General features: G+C 44.3%; 1 protein-coding gene across 1 annotated transcript in view; it reads left to right on the forward strand.

The window, feature by feature from the left end:
- The first annotated feature begins 684 nt into the window (after window positions 1-684).
- Window positions 685-13,250, forward strand: part of CDH2 (cadherin 2) — a 115,879-nt gene continuing 103,313 nt past the window's right edge. Inside the window, exons 1-2 of the mRNA XM_065753464.1 lie at window positions 685-1,229; window positions 11,508-11,619. Of these exons, the coding sequence (XP_065609536.1) occupies window positions 1,155-1,229; window positions 11,508-11,619 (187 nt within the window). The 5' untranslated portion in view covers window positions 685-1,154. The remainder of the gene's footprint in view (window positions 1,230-11,507; window positions 11,620-13,250) is intronic.

Here is a 13,250-nt window from a genome sequence, read left to right on the forward strand (position 1 = left end):
CACTGATGCTGCTGTGCCTGGTCGCTCAGCAGCGCTCCCCGTTTCCGTTAGGCATGCCGGCGTTTTTTGGACGCGCGGACCGCAGCGCCGGCCAAAGCCTTTGAAAAACATTGGCTCGTAAATTCGGCAGGTAGTTTGGAATAGAAAGGGAGTACAGAAGAAAGAGGAAAAGACGGGGGAGGGGGGGGAGGGGGAGTAATAGAAATAACAATGATAAGCAACCTCCTCAGCAGCAGCACTTGAGCGAAACTTGGGACACCAACAGCGCCCCGCAACCCCCGGGAATGACACCCCCGGGTCCTCCCTCCCTCCGTCCCTCCCCCTCGCCCCCCAAACAGTCGCGGGAAAGCAAGTTAGGAGCGTTTCTGTAATTATTTTTCTCTTTGTTCCCGGCTTGCTGGAGCTGCGGGGTGCCCCAGCCCCGTGCCCGCTCCCCGGAGCGAGGCGGGGCAGCTCCATTGGTCGTAGGGAGCGGCAGCGCCCGGCGCGCACACACGCGCAGAGCCCTGCTCGGTATTGTTATCATCGTGCTTCGGCGGAGGGCTCTGCGTGCAGGGGGAGGGGTGGAGGGAGGGAAGAAAGAGGCAGAGAGAAAGTGGAGACGGAGCATGCAGCAGGGCTGGGGCAGCGGCGGAGCCGGCACGCCCGGGGCGAGGCGCTGAGCTGAACGGAGCCGCTCGCCGGGGAGCGGCGCGGGGAGGAGAGGGGCGGGCACGATCCGGGCGTGGGGACGGCGCCGAGGACTGCCGAGCCGAGCCGCCGCCGCACCGGCCTGGCAGCAGCGGCAGCAGCAGCTACTTCTTTCTTATCTCGCAGCCTTTTGTTCGCCCATCCTCCTCCTCTTCCCAGCCCACCCTCTGCACCGCGGAGGGGGCTCGGCAGAGAGAAAAGCAGCCTGACCCAGAGCCGAGTTTCCCTCCATCCTCCGCCTCTCTCCGTCTCTTACCCCGCTGCATCGCTGCCCATGAGCTAGAGCGGCAGGCAGCAGCCAGCGCCGCGGCACCGGCTCGGGCAGGCGGGGACAGAGCGCAGCCCCGGGAGCCGCCGGCGCCCGACCCTCCCTTCACTCCCGCCGCACCCCTCGCCCCGCTCGGGGCTCCGGCCGCGCTCCAGGATCGCCGGGGGCCACCCTGCCGCCGCCCCTCCTCGCCTCCATGTGCCGGATAGCGGGAACGCCGCCGCGGATCCTGCCGCCGCTGGCGCTGATGCTGCTGGCGGCCCTGCAGCAGGTAAGCACCGCCGGCGGCGGGCGGGGAGCGGGGCCGGGCTGCGGCTCTTTGTTCCCCTGCGGGCGGCGGTGCCCGGGGAGGAGCGGCGGGGCGCGGGCGAGGCGCTGCCGGCCACCTGCTCGGGGCCGAGCGGGAGAGCAGGTGCGGAGGGGAGGGATGCGCGCGTGTGCATGCGAGAGGGGGAGGGGGGTCCGGTTCTAGTTTTGCGCGCGGAAGAGGGGCGGGGGGGGGAAGGAAAGTAGCGGAGCGGACGAGGCGCAGGGCAGAGCCCCGCGTCCATCCCGGGCAGGTGGGGCTGCAGCACGGCCGGCCTCGCCGAGAAGGACACGGAGCTCCGCCGGCTCCGTGCCCGCTAATCCCTTCCCGGGAAGAATTTAATCAGCCGCCGCCTCCGCGCGGGCGCCGCTCGCCCACCCCGTGCGTGTAACGGGAATTTCCAGCGGGACGAGACAGGGCACCCAAGTGTGTAATGCGCGGCCGGAGCCCTTCCGCCCGACCCGGGACCCGAGGCGGGGCAGGTGCCGGGCGGCAAAACGGATCCCGGGGGGGTGGCGAGGCGGGAGCGGGCGGCGGCTGCCGCCGTCCCCCGGCTTTGTGCCGGCTGAGCCCGGCGCGGGGAGCGGAGAGGGCGGTAAATCTGAGGGACAGATGGCGCAGATCATCGCCTCTTAATGGTATTTAGGGTCGGGCCGTCCGTGACGGAAGAGCGTCCTGCAGGGCTTGACTGACTTCCATGATAGCAGCTAACCCAGCTCAGAAACTTGCGATGTGCCACTTCAGCGTTGTTTTATGCTTGTTTTTGTCAGGGCAGAACCCGAGCTCTGAGATCAGTACGGACTGATTTTTTTTTTGGTGCTGTTTATCATGTGCGCTTTCAGCTCTGTTCGGTCTTCCCATCTCCAAGACTCATCCAAGCCCAATGCACTGAGCCTTTATTCCATCCTCTTTCTACCCGGGGCAGGTTGGAAATGAAGCCCGAGCTGTGAACTGGGGACATGAGGGAGCCTCACTGCTTTATGCATCACTCAGTGTCACCGGCGTGTTACGCTTGGGGAATCCAATTTCCCCCTTGTTTGGGTATCCATTAAATCAGGTTAGGGCTGATTTTTAATAGCGTGTAACAAAATTGGAACTTGGGTATGAAATCAGATTTATAGACCTGTGTCTGTGCAGCCCCTTATTTATTTATTTGCTTTCATGAGTACTGCAAAGAACCCTTACAAACAGGGTGCAATGGAAACTTTTCTTCCTGCCTTGGCACCTGCTCCTTTTGGTTTGTACAAGGTTATCTGCTTAAGGTTCTTCTGCGATGTTTAAGCTTCCAGCCTTTTTCTGTCTCTTTGCAACACAAGAGCTCTCTTCCTTTATTGTCTGAAGTTATTGATCACTCATTTTTCATCAGTGATGTGGAAAAGCAGTTACGATGGTATATTTGATCATAACTGGAAGCGTGTTTTAAGTCAGATCTGTGGGTTCTGTGTTCAGGAAACAGGACTTTAGATTTCTGGCAATGTATAATGCACATGGGATGCACGAGAATGTGAACTGCACTTGATTTTGCTGATCAACCAGTTCAGTGTGAGGCTGGAAACACTATGTAAAGAGCCTGAGACAGGGTAGGATAAAAGAAGCAGTATTTGCTTTTCTGCCCCAAAATATCAGCTGATTCTGGAACAGGAATGACAATGAAACAGGAGCAGAGGAAGAGATGGCTTGAGAGTTGGGTTTATGGGAATAGAGCTGAGATAGTTAAAAAGTAACTGGAAAAGGGAATAGAAATTAAGTGCTCAAAAGGGGAATTATTTTTTCTTAAGTACAGGGTGATGGGACCACTCCATGGGCGTTCTCCATTTCTAAATCAGAACAAATAATAATGTGATTACAGAGCCCTGTGTATGTAGGAGACTGGTTTGAATTCGAATTATGATGACAGGGGACATAAGTTATTACTCCCCGCAGGCAGTTTTGGTCTTATTCCAGGTCTTAGCAAATGTATCCAGGTGATAAAACTGCTGCCCTAAATGACATTCCTGTTAAGCTGCCTCAGCTGTGAATTCAGTGATTGAGTTTCTTGTCAACCATACCACTCTTACCTCCAGCACTGGTCTCTGGCAGAGTGGGGTTTTACGCAGAAGGAGTGCTGAGATCTTTTATTCTGAATGCATCTTGTAACACACGTGTCTTAGATATTTTTTTTTTAACCAGACTATTTTAAGTAGTATAGTAGATATGTGATTGTATAAGAACAAAAATGAGTGTGAGGGTGTTTCACAAACAAATCAGACCCAAACATCATTACTCCTCTGAAAGTGAACTGAATTCATTTTATAATGCATTTCATAAGCCCCAGAACAGAACACTTATGTGAGTGGCTCAGCCTTTATGGATCTTCTTGTGCTGTTTTTGCTTCACCTTCAAAGAATCTAGAGAAGTTAAATGTGGCAGGGTGCTGCAGCAGGGAGCTCTCTGCTCCCAGTCTGCCTGCTTTAGGTGATAGTGGTGCCACTGACACATGGTGATAATTACAGATTTGAAAAAAAAAGTATATATTTTTGGAAATCTCTCTTTGGATATTAAACTGGATGCATTATTTTAAAACATGTATTTCAGAAAGACTTCATCTGTAATATGCTTTTTCTGTCTGTTATAGGACGTATGTCAATGAGGAAGGCAATGTATTTTTTGGAATTGAAGTCACTGGTTGACAAAACAGGAAATAATTTTGTTTTCCATTCTCTGAACAGATATTGTAGTGAGCTCGAAAATGTATATGGTTCTGATGTAACAAAAGATACTTATTTTCTTGTACTGTCAACTACATTTTTTCTTTTTAATAAATGATACATATTTTCTAGAAAGCCTTCTACTGCTCTCTTCCTTCGTGTGTAGTACTGCTACATAAGAATGCGATTTAATTTACTATAAAGTCACTTAAATGTGTGGTTTTTGTTATACCTGTTTTTAAGTATCACGCTGAATCATCATATTTTTGAACTACATCTAGTTAAGAAAGTGTAATTCAGAAACTTCCCATCTATTGTCTTTCTGCTCCCAGAAATTGGAGGAACTCCCAGAAACATCAGTGGAAAAAAACTCTGTCATGTCCTATCTTAATTACTTTCAATGACACTTTTATGTCAGTAATTTCAATTATTAATGTTTTTAATAACTGAACACATAAGAAAATTTGGTTCTTATAGTAGTATAACAAATAAATTTTAGTAGTATAATATTTAAAAATAGCCTGGGGAAGTTGTGAATCAAGTTATTTTTGCTCATTGCAGACAGTCTTGCGTAAGGGACTTTTTGTCATGTGGCAGCAAGCAGGAACTGTTGAATGGCTTTTCTTGCCTGAATGAGAGAATCATCTACCAGTTAAACATCTTGTCTCTCACTGTTGTATTTCCTTTTTCTTTTTTAACGCTTTTTTAATTTTATTTATTAAGTTTGAATAATGTGTAATACTTTAGTAGTTCGTGGGCTATACCAGCTGTTAGGATAAGAATTTAATTTACTTTAAACGATATACACAAAGAAGACATCAATTTGCTCATCTAAGAAGCTGAATCTCTAATGTCTCATGGTGTTTATTTATTCTTAAGCTTTTTTTTTTGTTTTGTTACAAGGCCCAGGGAGGCACCTTCAGTGCCCTTCAGGAATAGGAATTCACTTCAGGAATACTCATTTGTCCTAGTTACGTATGAGGTGGAATGGGGCAAATCCTATGCGAATGATGAAAGAAACACCTTTTGCAGAAGAAATAATCATAGCAGTTCTCAACTTTCACTGAAGTGAGGCTCACTGCTTGGTCACTGGTTGCCCATACCAGGGAGAAGCGGGTCTGTCTAGAACAGGAGAGTCATTTGAGTTAGATGGGATCCTTAAAGGCCAGATAGTCCAACTTCCCTGCAGTGAGTGTAGGCCCCTGCAGCTACATCAGGTTGTTCAACCCATCCAGCTGAATGTTTCCAGAGATGGAACATCTACCACCTTTCTGGACAGCCTTTTTCAGTGCTTTGCTATGGGAGAAAACTTCAGAAAAAAAGATGGTGTGTGTTAATGTGGGATGAGTTTGAGGAGGATTTGTATTTTGTCAGTGTTTGTAGCTTGTGGCTGATGGGAGAAGGACCTTCCTCATCTGAGTGTTGGGCTGTGTTCCAGTTCCCTTTCTTGTGGCAGCAGCAGATCAGTGGATGACCTAATCTGCGTGATTCATAATTTGATTTGATCCTGCAGTACTCACTGAAAGATCATGGGAGCTCTGTCTGAATAAAGAGGGGAAATTAGGCTTTCTATTTTTAAATGCCTTACGAAAACAGATACAGCAGCTTCCAAGATGGAAGGTAGATCACTGCCAAGTCTTTTCAACGATTCACTTAAACTATTTGGTTTTAGTCAGTATTCATGTATTTAATTAAATATCATATATCCAAAAGGCGCGTTTATCCTCTCCTCTAGGCACTCCTTGACATATTTAAAAAGTATATTTTTACCAGCAGACTCGCCTAGGGACTCCTCCATTCCTTATAATTAGCACATAATTATCACCCAGAAACTGAAGACATAGTTAAAATTTTGTGATCCCCTAAAAGGGTTCTGCCAGATAGGCTTTGCAAGGCCTCCCCTGAAGGTCAGAAAAACCCAGAGCTCCTCTGTGTGCATCAGCAGCAGTTTTCACGAGTAGAGATGCTGAACACGGGCAACCATTATCATCATGTCAGGGTGAGGAAGTTTTTAGCTTTTTGAAGATACTGGGATGTGTGGTCAATCTTAGGCCTGGTTTTAATTTTTTTTTTAATGATTATTACAGAAGTTTGACTTAGACTTACAAAAATTCCATTTAATTGTGGCATTTCAGTTGAAGTTTTGAGACTGCTTTTTCTCTCTTAGGAACTGTAGCTTGCTTGGAGAATCGTGTGTTAGAAGATGCAGGGCTCCATGTTCTCTTAGTTGAGGGAATGGGAAACTTCAAACCAGATCGAAGCTTTGTGTTCCATCAGATATGCCCATAAATGTCTCCATGTTTAATAAAGCAAATGAACAGCCCTTGTTTCTCAGCCGGGCTTAACAGAGGAGGCTGTGAGCATGGTTTGTGAGACTCTGGACTGCAAACAAACAGTAACTGGTGGTAGTCTAAGGCAATTCGTTTTAAAACAAATGGTAGTACAGAAGTTGTTATTCTGTGAAAGTATTTTAAAGCTTTGAGTATTGGTTTAAGGAACTGTATTTTCTGGGTTGAAATGTGGTTCGTGGAGCAGAGCACTAATGCGAGCTGAAGGTCCGGTAATGAGAACGGTTTCTGGTGCTGCTGAAAATAGAGGTAACTGGATGACCTCTGGGAGAACTTGGACTGGCACTGGCATGGGAGGCTGCTGGCTTCCAGAGCAATTTGAGTGAAAGGCGCTTTTCTTTCTCTCCAGTTGCAATCCTCAGTTGAAAACAAACTGTACTTGACTGTATTTACTGGAGTACTGCTCAACTCTTCAGTCATGTGAAGGTATAAATTGCTGCGACTCTTAGCAGTAAGTCAGAGATTAAGGGAGATGCTGAACATTTTCAAGTGTTGCATCTAAAGATGTGAGATGTGGCAATGGTCGTGCAGGGTATCTTTCATATGCCTGTTACTTTATGGTCGTAAGTAGTAGCTTGTCATAAAGCAAGATCCACCTTGAGCAGAATATCAAATTGTGTCAGATGATGTGTTTACCCAAAACAAAAAATGGTTAAAATTATCTCTAGAGTTATGTAAGTTGTGAATGAATACTGGATATGATTTTGGCCTTTAAATTAATGTGGAAATACCCAGTCTTTAAACATGGTCGCAGATGTTTCTGTGATCTGTGCTTAAGTTGAATATTACTGTCACAATTGCAAATTAATGTTGCTTATTAACGAGGGAGATCTCAAATACCCAGTTCCTGCTCTGTCGTACGTGTAATTATGTAAGACTTTGTTTTGAGCTTCACACAATAATGCCCTGCGAATTGGCTGGACTTGGCAATTAGCAGCTGTAATACATCCAATTATAAGTGTGTGGTATGGTATTTTCTACAATGCATACCCCTCCATTTCTCATTTTACGATGTAGGCTTATTTCCCTATAGGAGTAAGCTATATTCAGCATAAAAGAAAGAAGTCTTTCAGAAACAACTTCCCTTGCATTTTGTTACAATCAATATTAAGAAATCTAATGTTGTGGTACATGCAAATGCAAACTGCAAAAGCAGAGACTTTGATATTTCAGATGAATAGATACTGCTGAACTCCAGTGGTGTATGGCATACCCACAAGGAACAAGACCAACCCTGTCTGAAAGCAGTCTTTAAGAATCCAATTCTGCAAACATAGGATGCGTGTTGTGATATGAAATTGCTTCTACAGTCGTGTGGTGAGCTTGCATTTTTAAATAGGTGTTTCCTTACAGAACTGCATTTTAAATGTGGCTGTGTCTTAGCAAGTATGGAAATTGGAGGGAGCAATTAGTCTAGAACCATCAATGGTAATGAAACAGACCCGTCTGGTTTTATTCTTGTTTCCAGTTACAATCTTTTCTCAAGTGTGAATCCTACATTGTTGGAATACTGTTACTGGTGGTGTAAATATGATTCCTTTACAGTTACAAAGTTCAGATGGTCATGGAGGATTTCATTTATTTTTTTCTAATTGAGCTAGAATACAACCTTGAATTCGAGCCACAGATTTCTAATTATGAAGCTGAAGTGACTGGAGGGGCAGGGTACAGAAATGGCGGGCTTAGCTGCTAGATCAAAATGACCAGTTCTGTTAATTGAATAAGTTTTGACAGAGGGCTTCTAACGTATGCCATATTGCTTTGTGATTGCAGTGTGCCTTTTGCATTTAGTCTGAAATCTATAGTACCAAGTTTAAGCGTGACCTTACCAGGTTTGAGTGGGTTTTAGTATCTGGAGATAACTGCATAATGTAATGAACATTATTAAAATGACTGAATTAGCTATAAGGGGAAGCAAAATACTTTTTCAGTGGTAACTTTTGCTTTTGCAAGGTCTGTTAGTACTGCAGAAAAGAATTTTCCATGTGCTGATCTTTTTCAATGCTTTGTAACTGTTAAGTAGGTTTTGTATGAGTACAAGCTAAGGTAATTGCTTTCCATCTTAAAAGATAGTTTTTTCAGTAGTGTCCTTCTGTAGATGGATGTACAACTAATAAGTGTTGGAAATAGTCTTGAGAATTTTACTAATCACACAAAATCCTGTAAATTACAGTAATATGCCCCCATAATCTTAGCTAGCTTTCCCCTATTGCCCCGGATAAAGGGATAAAAATATTCCAGCGTTGTCTTTTGCTTAGAGTTAAAATGGTTTAAGTCTTGCAGTACTCTGTCTGAACTTGATGTGACCCACTGTGTCTGAAGCTACAATTCCTGCTTAATTCAAAATGCTTAACGTGGGGTGATTAAGAAATGCTGGAAATTTAAATTCTCCTTTCCCTTGTGTTTTTATTCTTAAACAATATTTACAAAGGACTGTTTTTGGAAAGCAGAGTACAGTCTTTTGTCTCCACGTAAAATTGATGGCTGCAAATGAAAGAACAAAGGAGGCTCTCTATTCATGTCCCCACGTCTTTGTTTCAGTGGGCATTGTTTCAGTTTATAAGAGTTGTTTAGTACATATAGATTGTTGGGAAGGCTGAAACATTCCCAGGCGCATCAGAGCAGACTTGTTATAGAATCCTGTTATCTCCTCAGCTGCCCACCCAGGACCTTTATTGTTTCAAGGATACCGTGAAAGGCTATTTTTTTTTTTAATCACATTTGCTTTGAGGTTACCTTTTATGAAATAGTTTAAACAAGTCTTAGTGTTTTTCTTTCAAGTTATGGGAGCTTTATAAAGCCTATGATTTGATTCTAAAGCTGAGGAAACAGGCAGCTGGAATCATAATTTTTTTTTATTTTTTTACCATCGTTTTATCTTTTAAAAAATCAACTTTTGAGTGGGCTGTTGAGGCTTAGCTATAGACCCAGATTCCAGCTTTGCAGGTTGTGTAGCCTTCTTAGAGTTTAAACTTTGTTCTTTTCTTTCATTTCTTTGGTGTTTGGTTTCTTCTTAAGGTCCCCATATTAAAGGAAAAAAAATAAGTCACAGTGAAACCAGTGTTTAGCTAGACACTTGGTAATTAAGAATTCTTTTACTAGATAGCTCACTAACTTGGAAGTAGGTAGCAAATTTTTTTGTTCTTATTGCTAGTCGGTTGAGCTGCTTAGATAGGATCAGATGGGTGTAAGTGCACCTGGTTGTGCTAGGAATCCCTCCTTGCATTAGCAGTAAAATTACCCTAATAGGAGCTGGCATCCAGAGCATGGCCTTGCATGTCAATGGAGAGCAAGCACTTCTGAGTCCTCTTCCCTGGGAAACTCCTTGTTTCTGGTGCTGCTGGCCCGCATCTGCTGTAATGCTCTCATGCCCTGAGACTACAGCTCCTGTTGCAGTGTCAGCAACGTGAAAGCCAGCATGTTTTTGGTGCTGCACTTTTGTTCATCATCAGTGCATGTTCAGCTTGTTGCCTCTGCTCTTGATTTGAGCACCACTAGTGGGCTGTCCCCATTGCGTGCCAGTGTGTGCTGCCTGCTTGGCTTTGCCACCCTAGTGGTTTGGATAAGTGCTCCCTAACCTGCCTCTGTCAGAAAGGGATTTGATTTAGAGATGATATATCATTAAAAGCGTGGAAGCTAATCTCAAAAATTGTGGCTGCATTAAGAGACAGAGTGGTGACAGATAGCAGTGTGTTTGAAAAATTCCAGTGGAAAGTGCTGATAAACCTGTAGGCAGGCTGTGGGTTATGGCTGCAACCTTCTTGCCAAGCTGAGCTGGACCAGGCACACAGCTGTAACGTCTCTGTGCTCAGCCTCCAGGGCTGGTGAAATTTGTCTTCAAGCAGGTGGCACAGACACTATGCAATATGGGAATGCTCCTCCTACTCTGTGCAAGTTGTGTGTGAACACAGAGCTTAGGAGTTAAGTACGTGATGCCCTGAGTCAGTGCTCTGATGCTTGGCAAAGTGGTAAACAGGTGTAGCATCACTGTCTCCTTTTTCTCCATCATTTCTTTTTTCCTTTCTAATTTTCCAGTTGGGCTTCCTTTGATAAATGTATGGTGGTTTGTGCTTATATGACGGAGTAGTTCTACTTGAGGTAGAAGCCTATTTGAAGGGAAAATCTGATTAAATACTTGATCAGTTGTAGGTATGAAATAGCACAATTGCTTGTGATGTCAAAGTCAATATACTACTGCACCCGGGCTTGCATGTGGATAGGTCTTTACAGAGTGTGCATGTCAGATTTGTCAAGGGATCTCAGAGTATCTAAAATGCTGTTCAGTGTAGTGGTATGAGAACTGGTCTCTACCTTGTGCAAGGGGTTTTGTTCTATTTGGTCATTTAGCCACATGGAAGCTTGGCTCTTGTTCTGTACAGCACTGAAATGAGGCAAAAAATATCCATCGAAGAGAAATTGTAGTCTTTTGCCACAGCAAATTGGATGCTTTTTTCAATAGCAGCAAACTGTCCTGGAAACCAGCTCACCTGTCAGTATATTTTGAACATAGAACCCTCTACAGAACAAGAAAGTTTTCATGTGTTGTTACATTTCTTAATAAAAAGTTATTCGTGAAACTTAAAAAAAACTCTGATTTGAAGGGAGACCTTCCTCACAAATGAGAGAACAGTTTCAACTGCTTGTATTTTGCGTTGTGCAAGTTTTATAACAAGCTGCTCTTCATTTAACTTAATGCTCTTTCAGTGGGGAGTGCATTGAAATCATTAGACGTTCTGTGATACCTGTTTGAACCTTAATGCAAATGTAAGTACTGTTAGGTACTGGGGCAACCTCATATAGAGATGTCTAAATAAGGCATTTTAAATCAGTGGCTGAAGTCTTTCCTCTCAAATCTGTCCATGGAAAAAAAAAATGCCATTTGTGCAACATTTATTTCCAGAGGAAGGAATGTTTTGTTCCCCCTAAGTTTCCACTTCAGTCTCAAAGACTGGTTTAGTTGAAATGTTCAGTTGTCAGAAGAATTAAGATTGTGTATTATTTAGATCTTACCAGACAAGTGGGACTTGTTTCTTCCATTCCAGTTATCAGAGAGATTAACCCTTTGCCCTCGGACTTCTAATTGCTGTCGTATAGAAACAAAGATGCTGTTTGTACAAGATAGCAGTGAAATGGAATGTGTGCCAACTGGAATGCTTCTCTGGTGAATAAGGGCTGCAATATTACATAAATTTTGTCTTGCATTTCAGGCACCGATAAAAGCAACTTGTGAAGACATGTTGTGCAAGATGGGATTCCCCGAAGATGTGCACACTGCAGTGGTGTCAAGGAGTGTACGTGGAGGACAGCCTCTGCTCAACGGTACTGCTAGAAACAATGTGATTTTCACTGCCTAGAATCTTAATTGTAAATCAGTCTTGACCATTTTCACTCTCAGGAGACAAATTAAGTAAGGAACATCAACTCTTCTGTGATTAATTTTTCATTGCTCTTTCGTAACTGGTGTAGGACCTGGAAAGTCAGCTGGTGTTAGTGGTAGCACACGCAGCTATGTTGACCATAAATATAATGTCTCAAATCTTAACGTTGTTGTCCAATAATTCCCTTTCTTAGCACAGTCTTCCCATTTATACTTCCTATTACAGCACTTAAACTGATTGGTCATCTGCCTATAATTTGAACCTGTGTTTGAGTTATCGAGAAGGTGTAGAACGTTTCCCTTCTGCTTCCTATACTTCATAGAAGTACTGCAGTTAGCACCCAGCCTTCATGCTCAAATCACTATGGGGATAGTTCCCTTAGCAAGGAGCTGTTCTTGGCAGCACTCTGACAAGGCTCAAAGTCACATAGGATAATGGCCTTAGCCTTGTCTCTCATCTGTGTTTGTTGGACAGGATGGGAAGCTGTATGGGAGCATCCTTTTGGCCTATGTAGAGAATCAAGTGGTTATGCTCCGTAAGTAGTTACTGAAGATGGAGGAGAGGGCTCAATCTTTTGCATACCCACAGGCAGTATAGCTCAGGAGTGGATACTTAAATGTAGGCAGCAGAATATGGTTCTTTTTCCTGGTGACCTGAGGAGAGGCACCTATGGAAAGCAAGGCATGGGACAGGGAGTGACATCAAGAACAACTGCCTGGGAGCCCTGGTCAGTGACCATTGCTCTTGGTGCTCAGAGAGGAGCCCTGCCAGGCAGCACAGCATCATGCCAGTGCTGTCACTCGGACAGTGCACTGCTGCTTTGCCCTGGCACGTATCTGTGTCTGAGTGGCACGATGCCCAGACAAAGCCTAGCCGAGTCCCCAGCTAGCAGCAAGCTCCCGCCAGTGTGAGCCCTCGCTTCTGCGTGGGATGCCCTGAAGTCACTAGGTCTGCCCACGTGGCTGGGAGTCGTCTGGGTGGGGAATTGGGTTCACTGCCCTTCTTGTCTTCTTGTCTCTTAAGGATTAGAGTAGCCATCTGTGGAACACAGAGGCACCTGATGTGAGCCTTTCTTGGATTCCTCAAGAAGCTAAGTTAGAATATAGTTAGAATATCTTCGTGGAAGAATAATATTTAAAAAAATATGCGTTAATTTCTCTGTTTTCTAAACTGCTAGCATCAGTGTTGCTTTTATTCAGTCTAATTCTGAAACGGTGCAACTAAGAGCATCAGTCAGTTTCACTTGCATCTTAATAGCTAATTTAATTTTTTGTTTTCTCACACATGTAAGTATGGTTACGCAGATCAAGACTCTAGAATGAAAAATATTCTAATGACTGTGAAACAAGCAAAGTGGAAGTTGTAGTCTTGACACTACATGCTGTATGTACCAATATCTCTCCTTAATTATATTTTACAGACCTGTGTTGTGCTTTTGAGAAGTATAGTGGAAACTCGAATGCAGGAAGAATTGATTAGCTTTTGTGTGTTTCAGCTTTGGTTATTAAAGCGTTTGCTGTTCAGTTTCAAGGAAATATATTTTACCACCACAGACTTTTATTTTATTGAAGA

Source organism: Cyrtonyx montezumae, unplaced genomic scaffold (assembly GCF_038088225.1).
Source record: "Cyrtonyx montezumae isolate F1298 unplaced genomic scaffold, pur_monq_1.0 scaffold_8, whole genome shotgun sequence".
Classification (NCBI taxonomy): domain Eukaryota; kingdom Metazoa; phylum Chordata; class Aves; order Galliformes; family Odontophoridae; genus Cyrtonyx; species Cyrtonyx montezumae.